This window comes from Sporothrix brasiliensis, assembly GCF_000820605.1.
Source record: "Sporothrix brasiliensis 5110 chromosome Unknown Cont17, whole genome shotgun sequence".
Lineage (NCBI taxonomy): Eukaryota > Fungi > Ascomycota > Sordariomycetes > Ophiostomatales > Ophiostomataceae > Sporothrix > Sporothrix brasiliensis.
In genome coordinates this window covers 3,656,430-3,669,931 of record NW_024467136.1, presented here as the reverse complement: position 1 = coordinate 3,669,931, position 13,502 = coordinate 3,656,430, and the positions used below count along the sequence as shown (strand labels likewise).

The following is a 13,502-nucleotide window of genomic DNA, read 5'->3' as shown; positions in this document are numbered from 1 at the left end:
AGATTCTCTGTAAAGTACTAAACCAAATTATCTTGACACCTTTTTCTTACTTCCACCAGCGATACTGTTTACAACGTCGTCCGGGTCCTCCAACGTATAAAATCGCTATGAAAGCCGCCACGTTCACCATTTCTCCTCTTCAAAAGCCGTATAGTCATTTCAACGACAAGATCACACAGGTTCAGCGTCCTACACTACTGATGGCTCATCGGCGCTCACGTTACCATTGCCATTGTTGAGCCGTCTCTGGCATCTCGTCATGGTCGCTTTTCCGGCCATGGCCTCCATGGGGTCTTCCTTTATGCAAGCCGCGACCGAGCCAGATCTCTCCGCCATGGACGTCATCAGTCCCCCAGACGAAAACGTTGGTCCCACGCTTATCGTCACGTCGTCCGTCCTCATGTTTCTCGTTTTTGTGACCACGACGCTTCGGCTTCTCGTCCGAGCCCGAAACCGCATGCTCGGTTGGGACGATCTGACAATTGCACTCGTCGCCATCCTCTCCGCCACGCGTCTCGGATGCCAGATTGCGCAGGTGCACTTTGGCGACGGCCGCCACCGGAGCTACATCGACGCAGGTGACTACCAAACAGCCAACCGATTCGGGTGGTATGCGCTGCTGCTCTTCTTCGTGGCCATTTGCCTTATGAAGATTTCGATCTGCTTGCTGCTTCTGCGGATCAAGAACGAGCGGTGGCTGCGGTGGCTGATTTATGGGATGGTGGCCGGATTGCTGGCGACCAACGGCGGCGTGGTGATCATCCTGCTCGCCGAGTGCCGTCCGGTCGACGAGTATTGGAACAACATGGGCGCATGCTGGGACCCGCGGGTACGTGTGTTTAGCATCTACCTGACGATTGGGTACGCCGTCCTGACGGACCTGCTTTGTTCCTGTCTGCCGCTCGTGGTCATCTGGAGAGTTCGCATTCCGCTCAAGTCGAAGATGCTCGTCTGTGGGCTGATGAGTCTGGGGCTGCTCGCCACCGGCTGCGGTATTGGACGAGCCGTCTCTCTCAGTATCATGACAACGGACTTTACCTGTAGGTTTAGGTTTTTCCAGAAACCCTCATTGTCTGAGAACGTCAAGCGACTGCCAGCTAATACCTCGACAGGGGCCTTTTGCATAACAGAGATTTGGGCCAATTGCGAACTCTTCGTTGGCACCATCGCAGCCAATCTTGCCTTGTCTCGCTCCTTCTATATCTATTTTTTCGAAGACGACAGTTCAGCTCACAGTGGGAGCGGAGGCGGTGGAGGTAGCGGTGGAGGCAATGCGGCACACAATGGCAGAGCCGGAAGTGGCCGCGGCAGTGGTCCTCGAGGTACATCGAGTCAACATTGGAGCTTTTACGGCTCCCAGTCGCACGGCTCTCCTCATGGCCTGGCAATCTTGAGCAACCTTCACCTGCCGTGGTCCCGGAGACACCGAAGCTGGCGGTATGGAAGGAATCGAAACAATATCAGCAGCCACACAGGCAGCCTGGAACGACACCATATCTTCCGTCGCCAGTCATCCTACTCGCCAAGTCGAATACCTGGCTTAAACGGATCACGCTCTCAGACGGCGACCTCGGAGGCAACACCCGCAACGGAGGGGAGTACGTCTGCTGCACACCTCTCACACATAACAAGACGGCTCAGATCGTTTGTTTGTAGTAGGGTGTTGTTTTGGAGACCCCAATCGATACACTCTACGAACGATCCAGGCACAGAAAAGGAGACGCCCTCGATGTCCCACGACAAGGGGAAAATGATGGTCGTTGGAGTGATGCCAATGCAAAGTCACAGCGGAAGCATAACCACCCTGGAAGATGGTGTCGTCGCTCGAAATAGCGAGGGTGCTGGCCAGCGCGGGAATGACTCTTCGGCGGGTGTCGTTACAAGAGGTCGCGGACGTGCGCTCGATCGTGGGGAAGCGCGAAGCTACACACGGGACGGCAGAAGCATCAGCAGCAGCACCACGGTGGCCAGCCGTCGGCGCAGCAGTCTCTACTATCACCACCACCTGAGCAAACAGCATCCATACGGCGGCGGCGCAGCTGCTGCAAGACCATGGCCCTCAACCGTGGAAGTGGAAGCGACGGCGTCTGCTGGTGAAAACAGCGGCATGCCAGCCGGTGTGGGTGTTATCGAGAAGCGGACCGAGTTCTGGATCTCCGAGGAGGAGCTCGACCGGGGTGACTTTGACGACCAAGAGGAAGCATTTGCCGAAAGTTCCAAGGAATGCACCGACAACACTGCCGAGAACACCGAGCCGGGCAACGAGAGCAAGGACACCACGCCGCAAGCCTCTGCCGCATATCTTTCTCGGGGCCGGACCGTCTCGAACGCATCTACAGCAACGGCCGTGGACACAAATAGGGACGCAGATGCGAGCAGCTCGAGTGGAAGCAGCACTAATCATAATCATGGGAGCGAAGATGATCTAGAGCTCGGACTTCACCCGCCGCCGAGGGCGCATCTCTCGTGAGGCGAGCGGTGGGTTACGATTTTACGACACATATGCCGCAGACCGGATCTGCTATTTATTTTGTCGTTATTCCATCCTTATGACTTGGATTTTGGGACTCGGTGTTTTTATTTTCTTCCATATTGTATTGTGACAATTTTATAATGGAGCATTATCGCTGTCGACATGTGACCCCCGATTACCAAAGTTAGAATACTTAAATTTGCGTTGTGATATGTTGAATCTGGAAAATTGTACACAAGAATCGCATCACGAGACACCGAGTCCTCTCCTTCCAAATTTGACAAAAGTCGCTCCTTCCTCACTTGCCATTGGCACACCATCACTCTTTCCCCCGCTCCTGCCTAGACACCAGAGTCGTCCTGATGGAATGGGTCGTTGGCTGGATAGTATGCGCCCCATGTGCTGCACTGGCTGTTGATGTTGCTCAAGTCGACCTTTTGCGGAATCGCGCCCAGCTGTTCCAGGAATTGTACGCTGAGCCCCTGCGAGACGTGCCAGGCCACATGGCAGTGGAACAGCCACGCGCCCGGGTTGTTCGTCTGGAACGCCACCACCAGCCAGCCCCAGGCCGGCAGCATCGTTGTGTCCCGCCGCGTCGGGTTGTTTCCGCGCAGGTTGACGGCGTCCGTGGCCGGGTTGTACGGGCGCAGCGTGTAGCCCGGGCGCAGCGGCTGGGCCAGCGCCGGCGACGCGCCCAGGACCATGATGTCGTGGCCGTGCAGGTGCACGGGGTGCGGAATGGGCGAGTTGTTTTGGATGAGCCAGTACGTGGTGACGCCCGCGGAGGGCACGGACACGACGTTCTCGGGGGTCGGCATGCTGCCGGTCGTGCCGTTCAGGACGTACTGCAGCGTGGGCTGGTTCCACGAGACGTTCATGGGCGAGTTGTTGACGGGCCAGAAGACGCGCGCAACGCCGTTCTGGCTGAGAATCATGTTGGTGTTGAGGGTGTCGCCCGAGTTGGGCGAGAAGGTGGATGCGCCGGGGGCCGTGCGCGACACGATGGGCGTGAAGAAGGACGCCGGCGGGTCGGCGCAGCTCGGGTCCGGTGGCGCTGTGCCGGCACTGGTGGGTGTCGGCTTGGGGGGTGTCGCGCCCACGTACGACACGATGGCGGCCGGCCGCGGGTTGTTGCTTATACCGCAGGGGCCGGTGGGCATGGTCACGTTGAGCCAGTAGAGACCCGAGGCCGCCGTGGCATTGATGATGACATCGTAGCGCTGGCCGACGGCGACGTAGAGGCTGGTCACGGTCTTGGGCTGCACGGGCACCAGGTCGGTGGCCACAATCGTAAACGAGTGGCCGACGAGCGAGACGGTGTACGTGTTCTCGACGGACGGGTTGATGATGCGCAGCAGATGGGCCTTGTTGGGCGTGAGAGCGATCGTCTGGTAGCTGCCGCCGCTGCCTTTGGGGTTGATGTTCTTGCCGTTGAACAGGATATTGTCGCTGGGCGGCGTGGATCCGGGGAAACCCGGAATGAAGGGATTGTTTGGGTTGTTGACGCGGGCCAGTGTGGTGTCGACGGGCGCATAATACCAGTCGGAGATGAGCAGCGGACCGAGATCGACGTCGTAGTTGGCCGACGCCGGCCCGTTGATCACAATGGCGCCCAGTACGCCGTTGCCGTACTGGGCCGAGAAGTGTGAGTGGTACCACGACGTCCCGTACTGCGTGGCAAGGAAAGAGTACGTCTTGCTCCCTCCAGGCCGCACGGGACACTCGGTGATGCCGCTGGTGCCGTCGTTTTGGTTGGAATTGAGCTGGCGGATGCCGTGCCAATGGATAGAAGTGCTACATGGTTAGCAGGGAGAATTATAACGGGAAGAGAGGAATTGCTTACCCATTCGTCACCAAGTTGTTGATGATCGTCACGTTGATGCGGTCACCCCAGTCTGGAGGTCAGAAAAAAAAATAAAGCACAGCACCAAGAAAAAAGAGGGGGGGCTTGACCTACTGGCAGTAATGGTTGGGCCTTGTCTTGTTAGTATTGACAAATAAAAGAGTATCGTATCAAGGTGGACAGGAGAACACGTACCAGGGAAAATTCCATTCACAAGCATCGCCTTGGCTTTGACCACGCCATCGCCGCCGACATAATTGTTCACTTCACTTATCGTGAACGTATACGTCTGTGTATGACCCGTCACGGGTGTGCTCGTCTCATAGTCAGTGGTGATGCTGTACCCAGACGACCAGCACTGCCGGTTGGCCACCGTGTTGCACGACTGTCTTGGCTGCAACACCTGTAGTTCGCCACCCGGAAGAGGCGAGGCCAGAGTCAAGCTGGCCAGCAAGGCCACAAAGAGTAGCTGAAAGAAGCGGGCTGCCATTGTATGTCACAATGAGGAGGGTGTCTTGGTAATTGGAAGCAGATAAAATATGAGATACTCTCCAAGAAGCAAGCAATAACAATAGCACATCGTCGGAGTCTGTGGTGATATCCGTCTCTTTATATACGTACAGAATCTCTCATTTCCAACGCTGTTTCTCTTCTCGAGCAGACGTCTCCGAGTCTGCCGTTCACATTTGTCTGACAAAATGCTATTATTTGTTTTTATTTCCTCGCTTTCCTATGCACGAACACGACGTGCATCCTGCTTACACGGCGTGCCTTGCGTCGATCCTGTGATGTTGCACCCGCCCTCCTTCTTTCTCGTCCTGTTTTCGTTCCTGACCTCATCTTGGCCCTGTGCATGTCAAAGAGGCTTAGTCGTGATGCACACGTTTGTCGACGATGGTTGCCAATGGAAAGGCATGGTGTCAGGTCTACCAAAGAACGTATTGCTTGGATACCCCAGACTATCCTCTTTTGGCCCGTCTTGTTTTCCTTTCTTTTTTTTCGTTTGTGTTTTTCATTGTTCCGCATCATCCGCCAGTTCCAGCAGACAGCAGGCAGCCTACAATTAGACGGCGAGCCATATCCTGGTCCATGTCGTTTGCTCGTCCCTTCCTCCCTCCCCTTTTCTCGTCGTCACTCTCCCCTCTCTTCCCACGTGGAGTCGCCACTGGTACTCGAAGTTTGGTTAGGATCAAGGCATCTTTTCTTCTTTTTGACATCATGGGCCTCTTCCACTTCTCCAAGCTCGCCAAGCTGTCTGGTCGTGCTGAAGCTACGTCGTATGAAGATCTTCATCTTGCGAGCTGAGGCCCTTTGATTCTGTAGATTCGGTTGAAAACGACGCTATACTCACCAATACGATCACTCACCTATATGAGGGCTAACAGCATGGAAGTCTATCGGCCCCCAATTGAACAAACCGAGTCCTTCGTGCGTCTGCATCTCACTTGGTTTCATAATACCAGGTCCTGCGGAGTGTGGCATGTCTCTTGCAATAGCTTGTTTTCCTCGCTCACACGCCAGGCAAGGCACCAATAATAGTGGAGTGTATGGAAACAGTGGCAGCGGTTGTCAAGAAGGTGGCCAGATGGTACGGCGGCACATGTGGTCATGATGGATGACCACACGTAGGCCAAGGGAGGCTAGTCGTCAAGAACGAGGGAGCTCCTGACTCTACAACGCACATTTTAAGGTTTTCTCGCTTGCAACTTCATGTACCCGACAACAAAGCACGATATGCAATAGTTGGAGCCACATAAGAGCGGGAGAAGGTAGTGTGCAATGTGTTGTCTTACAGAGCAGGGGCTCCTGCAAAAAGCTGCATGTAGGTGGATTTCGGCGATGGTGCGTATAAGCAAGTGGGGTCCATTGTCAGTTCACATCGTATCGCGGACTTTGAGGTCTACCAATTAACTGCCTGCTAGAATACGTCTGCTGCAGAGATGGTGCCCGAACAAAGCGCACTTGATGTTGAACAGGTAAAAGAGTCTCGGGTCCTTTGGCTTGTCCCAATGTGACCTGGATATGCAACACATGTATGTACCAAATGCATTTAAAAGCTGGTTCGCATGAAACAGCCAGTACGACATACAGCAAGACGGCATGGTGAACGGGCGCACCCTTTTGGGAAACTGAGGATGCGGGGCGCCTAAGCCAAAAATAATGACGAGCGAGGCAGGACAAGGAAGGCAAAATGACAAGTAAAGGGGCATACACTTTTGGAGTAAAGTGAAACTTTATTCATCTTCCGAGCAAAAAAGGTCGTGATATGGGAATGAGTGAATCAGTGCACCAAGGATTAAAAATGTCCGCACAGATTAAGCCTGACCAGATTTCCAGGTTCTCGTCAGAAGACACTTGCTTGTGTGTGTGCTCATATGGCATCCCTTCGCTTGGACCTGGTTGGGGTGAAGAGGGTGGATTGGTTGTGCCGTCCAGTCATTGCATATCATTGGGTCGATGGTAGTGCGATATTTTGTCCCAAAGAAAGTCGAGAAAAGAGAGTGTAAATAAGTAGAAGATCGGCATCCCAGTCGAAGCAACACGGCTCGCTTGCATCGTATGCCGTTCCCCTCCTTTAGCCACAATACACACAAACCAGGAAAAGCATAACAGCAGACAACGTTTGTGGCGTTTCTTGGGTGCATTTTCCTCCCACATCGTCGCCGAGAGTCGAGGGCCTCGGTCCTTTTGTCATGGCACCGAGCCGCCTCTAATCACAAATCTGGCTCTTTTAACCTAAGCCACACTCGGGCCCAGGCCCGGTAGCCCGTTTTCAGAGGCATTTGTTCGCTATGCAGGAAAAATAATATTTTGATAAAAAAATAAAAAATAAAAAGAAGTAATAGGCCAATGTAGGCCTCCATTTCGAATCCCACATGTGTGGAAAGCATGAACAGTTAATATGGGAAGAAGCGAGCACATGGTCCCTCTCGGAAAGAGCCTTATTTATAAATGCTGTAGGTAATATATTAGGACCGAAATAGAAGATGAGATCAAAAAAAGTTATTATTATTGTGGAGGGGGGAGGGGGGAGTGCCAATGGCGCAAAATGTTATATAACAGTTTTGTAAGATATCGAGCCGTAAATGTTTGAGTTATTTCCCTTTTTTTAGCCGACTTTCAAGATAACTAACATAGGGATAACGTGCTAAGATTTAATCACGCTGAACATGTGTTTCGTTATAAAAGCAGCACTTATCGTGAAACTCAACACAAACGACTCAGCAAGAATAAATAAAATCGGTACCAAAGTAACGTGATTTCTTATAAGTTCAATTTGCATCATAGGCTGCTTGATACAGTGGTTCATTAACAGAGTCGTGATTTCCTGCCTTTTCATGGAAATAGCACAGATAGCCGTCGAGTAGAGCTTCTCCAAAGGGAATCTATAATGGCTACGCTGACTATTGAATCCGACTATGTGAAGATGATTCTGGGCATTTACTGACACATTTTATTTTCACAATTTTCGTAGTTCACCGTTATTCCCCTCCAAGAGGTAATATCGAGAGCGTTGCAGAGTTGTAAACAAACCAAACGCGGTTTTCAACTGGAGGTTACAAACTTCAGTGGGTTGGTTTGAGCTCCAAAAATCCGTGTTAGTCAGCCAAGAGGCTCCACACCAGGGCCCAACTACGTGGGGTCCGCTGTAGCCTTCACGCAGGCACCTGGAAAGGCGAAACGGCAGCAGCAATTAAAAGAATTCCAAAAATAATTAGTAAAAGAAAGCTAGCACCACCGAAAAAATAAAAGAAGCAGCCAGAAAGGCAGAAAAATAGGAGTAGCAGGCACCGCCAAAAGCCGCCACGGGCTTGCTCCTTTCGAACCTCCCCCACCAAGGTCAAATTCGGTGAAAAGCATCACGACCTCTGGACTCGCGTCGATACCAGCACACCGGCCGATTTCGACACACTCCTCCGTTCCACCCTCCTATACCACCACTCGAAACTCCTCTTCTGATCCTTCCCAGACCATGTCGGCCGCACAGCTTCTCAACCCCAAAGCCGAGTCGAGAGTACGTCCCCTGTTTCCCCATTTGCGCCGCCTTTGCCCCTATCTTCTTTGGGGACAATGCGTTTTGTCCAGGCTTCAGCTCGACGAAGCTCTTGTCGGATCGTAATACCGTTCGTTCGGACTGATGACAGTGCTAACAATTGACTACAGAGGCGCGGTGAAGCATTGGCTGTGAACATTGCCGCCGGCGAGGGCCTGCAGGATGTGCTCAAGTCAAATCTGGGCCCGCTGGGCACCATCAAGATGTAGGACCTTTCCCCCTTTGTCGCTTTACCTCGGTTCTTTTTTATGTGCAAAGGCTAATCTGTTTGCCTCGCACACAGGCTCGTCGATGGCTCCGGCCAGATCAAGCTCACAAAGGACGGCAACGTTCTGCTCCGCGAGATGCAAATACAGAACCCCACGGCCGTCATGATTGCCCGCGCGGCCACCGCACAAGACGACATCTGTGGCGACGGCACCACGTCCGTCGTGCTGCTGGTTGGCGAGCTGCTGAAGCAGGCCAACCGCTACATCTCCGAGGGCCTGCACCCGCGTATCATCACCGACGGCTTTGAGATTGGCAAGGCCGAGGCGCTCGCGTTCCTCGACAAGTTCAAGCTGCCCAAGGAGGTCGACCGCGAGCTGCTGCTGTCTGTCGCCCGGACGTCGCTGGCCACCAAGCTCAACGCCACCCTCGCCAACAAGCTGACGCCGGGCATTGTCGACGCCGTACTTGCCATCTACCAGGCGCCGGCCAAGCCCGACCTGCACATGGTGGAGATTATGAAGATGCAGCACCGCACAGCGTCCGAGACGCAGCTGATTCGCGGTCTGGCGCTCGACCACGGTGCGCGCCACCCGGATATGCCCAAGCGCGTCGAGAACGCCTCGATCCTGACGCTCAACGTCAGCCTCGAGTACGAGAAGACGGAGATCAACTCGAGCTTCTTCTACTCGAGCGCCGAGCAGCGCGACAAGCTGGTCGACAGCGAGCGCCGCTTTGTGGACGCCAAGCTCAAGAAGATTGTGGAGCTCAAGAAGCAGGTGTGCGGCAACGACCCCAACAAGGGCTTTGTGCTCATCAACCAAAAGGGCATTGACCCGCTGTCGCTCGACGTGCTGGCCAAGAACGGCATCTTTGCGCTGCGCCGCGCCAAGCGCCGCAACATGGAGCGCCTGCAGCTGGTGTGCGGCGGCGTCTCCCAGAACAGCGTGGACGACCTCACGCCTGACATTCTGGGCTGGGCGGGCGTGGTCTACGAGCAGCAGCTTGGCGAGGAGAAGTACACGTTTGTCGAGGAGGTCAAGGACCCCAAGTCGGTCACGCTCATGATCAAGGGCCCCAATCAGCACACCATTACGCAGATCACCGACGCCGTCCGCGACGGCCTGCGCAGTGTCTACAACATGATTGTCGACAAGAGTGTTGTTCCCGGTGCCGGTGCCTTCCAGGTGGCCTGTGCCGCCCACCTCAAGTCGGACGCCTTTGCCAAGACGGTCAAGGGCAAGGCCAAGTGGGGTGTTGAGGCCTTTGCTGACGCCCTGCTCATCATTCCCAAGACTCTGGCTGCCAACGCTGGTCTCGATATCCAGGATGCCTGTAAGTACCAGCCATGTCCCCCCCCATCTCTCTTTTTTTGTTTTGCGTACTTTATGCTAATTATTTAGTGGCCGGTCTGCAAGACGAGCTCTCCGAGGGCAACGTCGTCGGTATCGACCTGACAACTGGTGAACCCATGGACCCCGAGCTGGAAGGTGTCTACGATTCGTTCCGTGTGCTGCGCAACTGCATTGCTTCGAGTGCCGGCATCGCATCCAACCTGTTGCTCTGCGACGAGCTGCTCAAGGCTCGCCAGATGGGCCGGCAAGGCGGTCCTGGACCCGGCATGGATGGTCCAATGACGGGACAAGAGTAATAGGGGAAGGCGAGACCTAGTAAAAAAAGCGGTGGGAGAGTAAAGCTACAATCTAAAGATGCTGTATGAATAGCTGCAAATACCTAAAATCGAAAAACGACAGGTAGGCGTTTCTCTTTGTAGACGTGGCTTTAAAAATACAATGGTTCTTACATTCGAGCAAAGGAATTGGTCGTCCATGTGAAGAGTTGATTGATTGCACGTGACCCAATGTTTGAGGCGACTTCCCGTTTCCTGTCATTACCAAAAAAAGTCTTATCGGCCGATAAGGCAAAAAAAGTCAATAGAGGGGCAGAATACATCGCGACGTCCATCTGGCCTCTCCTAACTTCCGTCGCAGCCCAATTTGTTCTTTTTCAACAATTTCGATTTGCTAGTTGATTTTGACCAAAATGGCTCCCTACGACAGCGACTCGTCCGACGACGAGGATGTCGGCACTCGAAACTACACCGAGACCAACGTGCTTCTCGGCTATGCCGATCCTGAGGACCAAGACGCCCAAGACGATGCAGCCGAAAACAATGAGACTGTAAGCCGCCTCGGTGGCCGCCCGGACTGGATTGCCGGGGGGAAAGCACCGCCCTCTGCGGGCCTGGCACGCTGCCTCGTGTGCAAGGCGCTACTCGTTCTGCTCCTCCAGCTCAACGGTGAACTCCCTGACCGGTTTCCAGGCCACGAGCGTCGGTTGTATGTGCTGGCCTGCCGTAACAAGGCATGTCGGCGCAAGCCAGGGAGTGTGCGTGTGATTCGTGGTGTGCGCGTGGATGCCGCGGTGGCAGAAGCTGCCGCTGCTGAGAAGGCGGCGAAAGTGAAGAAGGCCGAGACCACAGAGGCGAATAAGACCGTCGGCGCGGCTCCAATGCTGGGCAACTCCCTCTTTGGTGCGGCGAACCCGTTCTCGGCCGGTGGCACAAGCAGCAGCAACGCAAACCCTTTCACCCTCGGGGGCTCGGGATCTCCGTCTATAGGCGGCACATCGAATCCCTTCAGTCTCGGAGGCGCAGCATCCGCACCGGCAGCCAAGGCCCCAACGTCAAAACTGCCGTCATCCCCTTCCGAAAAGACACAACAGTCGACCGAGGACGCGGCAAAAGACCTGCCCAAGACCTTTGCAGAGTCACTCGCGATCAACGACGACAAGTCAGAAACGACCGCAGCTACCACAGCCACGCCTCCCGAGCCTTGGCCGCCAGCCGACTCTTGGCCCGCTGCATACCCTGTCAGCTGGATTGCAGACGCCGAGTACGAGACGCTCGACCCGACACCGGCCGCGATTCCTGGTGTTGTTACGGAGACGATGGATGTGGAGGGCGAGTCGGCCGGTGGCAGCGGTGGTGGAAAGGAGGACAAGTTTGTCTTTGAGTCCAGCATGGACGCTGCTTTCCAAAAGTTCGCCGACCGTGTGGCCCAGAACCCGGACCAGGTAATTCGGTACGAGTTCAATGGCCTGCCTCTCTTCTACAACAAGGACGATGCGGTCGCCGGCATCTGGGGCCAGAACCCTGCTGGTGGCAACATATCCACCGTCCTGGCATCGACATCGGGCCGTCTGCCGCCCTGCCCCAACTGCCGCAGCCGGCGCGTGTTTGAGGTGCAGCTGATGCCGCACGCCATTGACCTGCTGGAGGCGGATGAGCTGGGATTGGAGGGCATGGACTGGGGTACGGTCCTAGTGGCTGTGTGCGAGAAAGACTGCCAGGTACAAGCGACGCCGGCCGGCGAGGCGAGCTACCTAGAGGAGTGGGCGGGTGTGCAGTGGGAGGATCTGGAGGCCCAACGGCTGTAGAAAGTGTATATTCAATTAACGAAGGGCATTAGGTTACTTGTTAAAAGCGTTTCATTTTCATATAGTTCATTATAAAGATCACTCGGGTGAAAGGTATAATCTACGACACTTCTTACTTTATTGCGCAAAAATATATTTGTATTAATAGGACTCAAGTAACGCCTGTACAAAACAAAACGGATATGCCAGCCGCTCCTTTTCGTTTTTTCTCTACCACAAAAAGAAGGGATTCCCGCATCCCAAATATTTTTTGTCGCCTAAATAACCCATGACTTCATCATACCCAGACCGCACAGGCGCTCTCTGTCTCTTTCTATGCAGTTTCCTCCCACGATCTCCGAATGACACGCGAAAACATCTCAATGTTGACATCCTCCCGGATCTCTGTCTTCTTGGCCTCGTTCTCGGCGTTCTTGGGAATCTGCACCGTCGCGCCGTCCACCTTCCAGCCGCACGTTCCCGTCACAAACTGGCGCACGGCGTCCTCGCTCAGACCCAGCCATTGCTCCAGGATGGGCACCTGGATCTCGCGGAACGCATGGCTGATGAGCTGTGCAATGCGCACGCGCACGCCCTCCTCGAAGCCTTCAATATCGGTCGTCAGGTCGGCGTACAGGTCGTCCGAGTCCATCGTCGCCCAGAAGCGGGCAAACTGTGCACCCTCCAGCAGGGCGTTGAGCGCGCGCAGCTTGGACACGGCCTCGGCGAGCTCTGATGAGACGGTGTTGTTAGAGGCGGCGGCGGCAGAGGGTGATGCCACGGAGGGGCTCAGCAGGTGCATGGCCAGGTTGAACTGCGGGCTGGGGAATTCTGTCATCGCCTTGACCAGAATGTTGGTGATCACCTCGTCCTTGATACGGTCGGGGTTGAGTTGGTAGCTAAAGGGCAACGAAAAAAAAGAGAAGATTGATAGTCAGCCCGAGTCCATTGCAGACGTATACGCTCTTCAAAAATTTGTAACAAAAAGGTATTTTGTCTCGTAAAATCAGAAATTCACACAATTTGACATCATTCGCAAATATTGTCAGGTAATAGGAAACGTTTATATAGTCATCATCAAAGTCGGCAGCGGATGAGGCCACGCACGACAGGAGACGGGGGTATTGGGAAGGGAAAATGCGAACAACCAGGATGTTCGCCAAAAATGACGACACCTCCGGCAACGATCAAAAAACATACAGCTTCAGTAGTGTCCGGTTAGCATTGCAGTCCGTGAACCGGTCCTCGCATTGCTGTGTCAGGTACGCCTCCAGGCTGCCGACGGCCTCGGGGTTGTAACGCTCGAGACCGTTGATGATGGCAGCGATCTGCTCCGGCCGCTCCGCTGGGTCTTCGCTGCTCATGCTGGGCAACGTGAATGCGATGTGGATGGTCGATAGAAGACGGTAAGGATGCGGGTGTTACGAGACAATGATGGGTCGGCTGGTGGGGGTGGGTGCGATCGAGGACAGTGTCGTCGTTTTCTTGTGCGGCCGCGGGGCAGAAAA

The 13,502-nt window shown here is 54.5% G+C and overlaps 6 protein-coding genes across 6 annotated transcripts; 4 read left to right on the top strand and 2 right to left on the bottom strand.

Annotated features, from left to right (window-relative positions):
- Positions 1 to 277: 277 nt before the first annotated feature.
- SPBR_02964 (uncharacterized protein) lies at positions 278 to 1,394 on the top strand (the record flags this gene model as incomplete). Its single annotated transcript, XM_040761267.1, has 2 exons — positions 278 to 1,040; positions 1,225 to 1,394. 2 exons carry the CDS (start codon positions 278 to 280, stop codon positions 1,392 to 1,394), a joined length of 933 nt encoding a protein of 310 aa, XP_040621054.1.
- Positions 1,395 to 1,729: 335 nt separating this feature from the next.
- Positions 1,730 to 2,470, top strand: SPBR_03205 (uncharacterized protein; the record flags this gene model as incomplete). Its single annotated transcript, XM_040761508.1, has 1 exon — positions 1,730 to 2,470. One exon carries the CDS (start codon positions 1,730 to 1,732, stop codon positions 2,468 to 2,470), a length of 741 nt encoding a protein of 246 aa, XP_040621053.1.
- A 344-nt stretch (positions 2,471 to 2,814) lies between these two features.
- On the bottom strand, positions 2,815 to 4,806 carry SPBR_02517 (uncharacterized protein; the record flags this gene model as incomplete). The annotated part of the gene is made up of 3 exons (XM_040760820.1): positions 2,815 to 4,267; positions 4,317 to 4,368; positions 4,512 to 4,806. 3 exons carry the CDS (start codon positions 4,804 to 4,806, stop codon positions 2,815 to 2,817), a joined length of 1,800 nt encoding a protein of 599 aa, XP_040621052.1.
- A 3,483-nt stretch (positions 4,807 to 8,289) lies between these two features.
- Positions 8,290 to 10,228, top strand: SPBR_02539 (T-complex protein 1 subunit zeta; the record flags this gene model as incomplete). Its single annotated transcript, XM_040760842.1, has 4 exons — positions 8,290 to 8,331; positions 8,481 to 8,575; positions 8,654 to 9,912; positions 9,981 to 10,228. The coding sequence occupies 4 exons, from the start codon at positions 8,290 to 8,292 to the stop codon at positions 10,226 to 10,228; spliced, it is 1,644 nt and encodes a 547-aa protein (XP_040621051.1).
- Positions 10,229 to 10,620: 392 nt separating this feature from the next.
- On the top strand, positions 10,621 to 12,015 carry SPBR_02805 (pre-rRNA-processing protein TSR4; the record flags this gene model as incomplete). The annotated part of the gene is made up of 1 exon (XM_040761108.1): positions 10,621 to 12,015. One exon carries the CDS (start codon positions 10,621 to 10,623, stop codon positions 12,013 to 12,015), a length of 1,395 nt encoding a protein of 464 aa, XP_040621050.1.
- Positions 12,016 to 12,328: 313 nt separating this feature from the next.
- On the bottom strand, positions 12,329 to 13,358 carry SPBR_03024 (translation initiation factor 3 subunit K; the record flags this gene model as incomplete). Its single annotated transcript, XM_040761327.1, has 2 exons — positions 12,329 to 12,893; positions 13,195 to 13,358. The coding sequence occupies 2 exons, from the start codon at positions 13,356 to 13,358 to the stop codon at positions 12,329 to 12,331; spliced, it is 729 nt and encodes a 242-aa protein (XP_040621049.1).
- Positions 13,359 to 13,502: the final 144 nt, after the last annotated feature.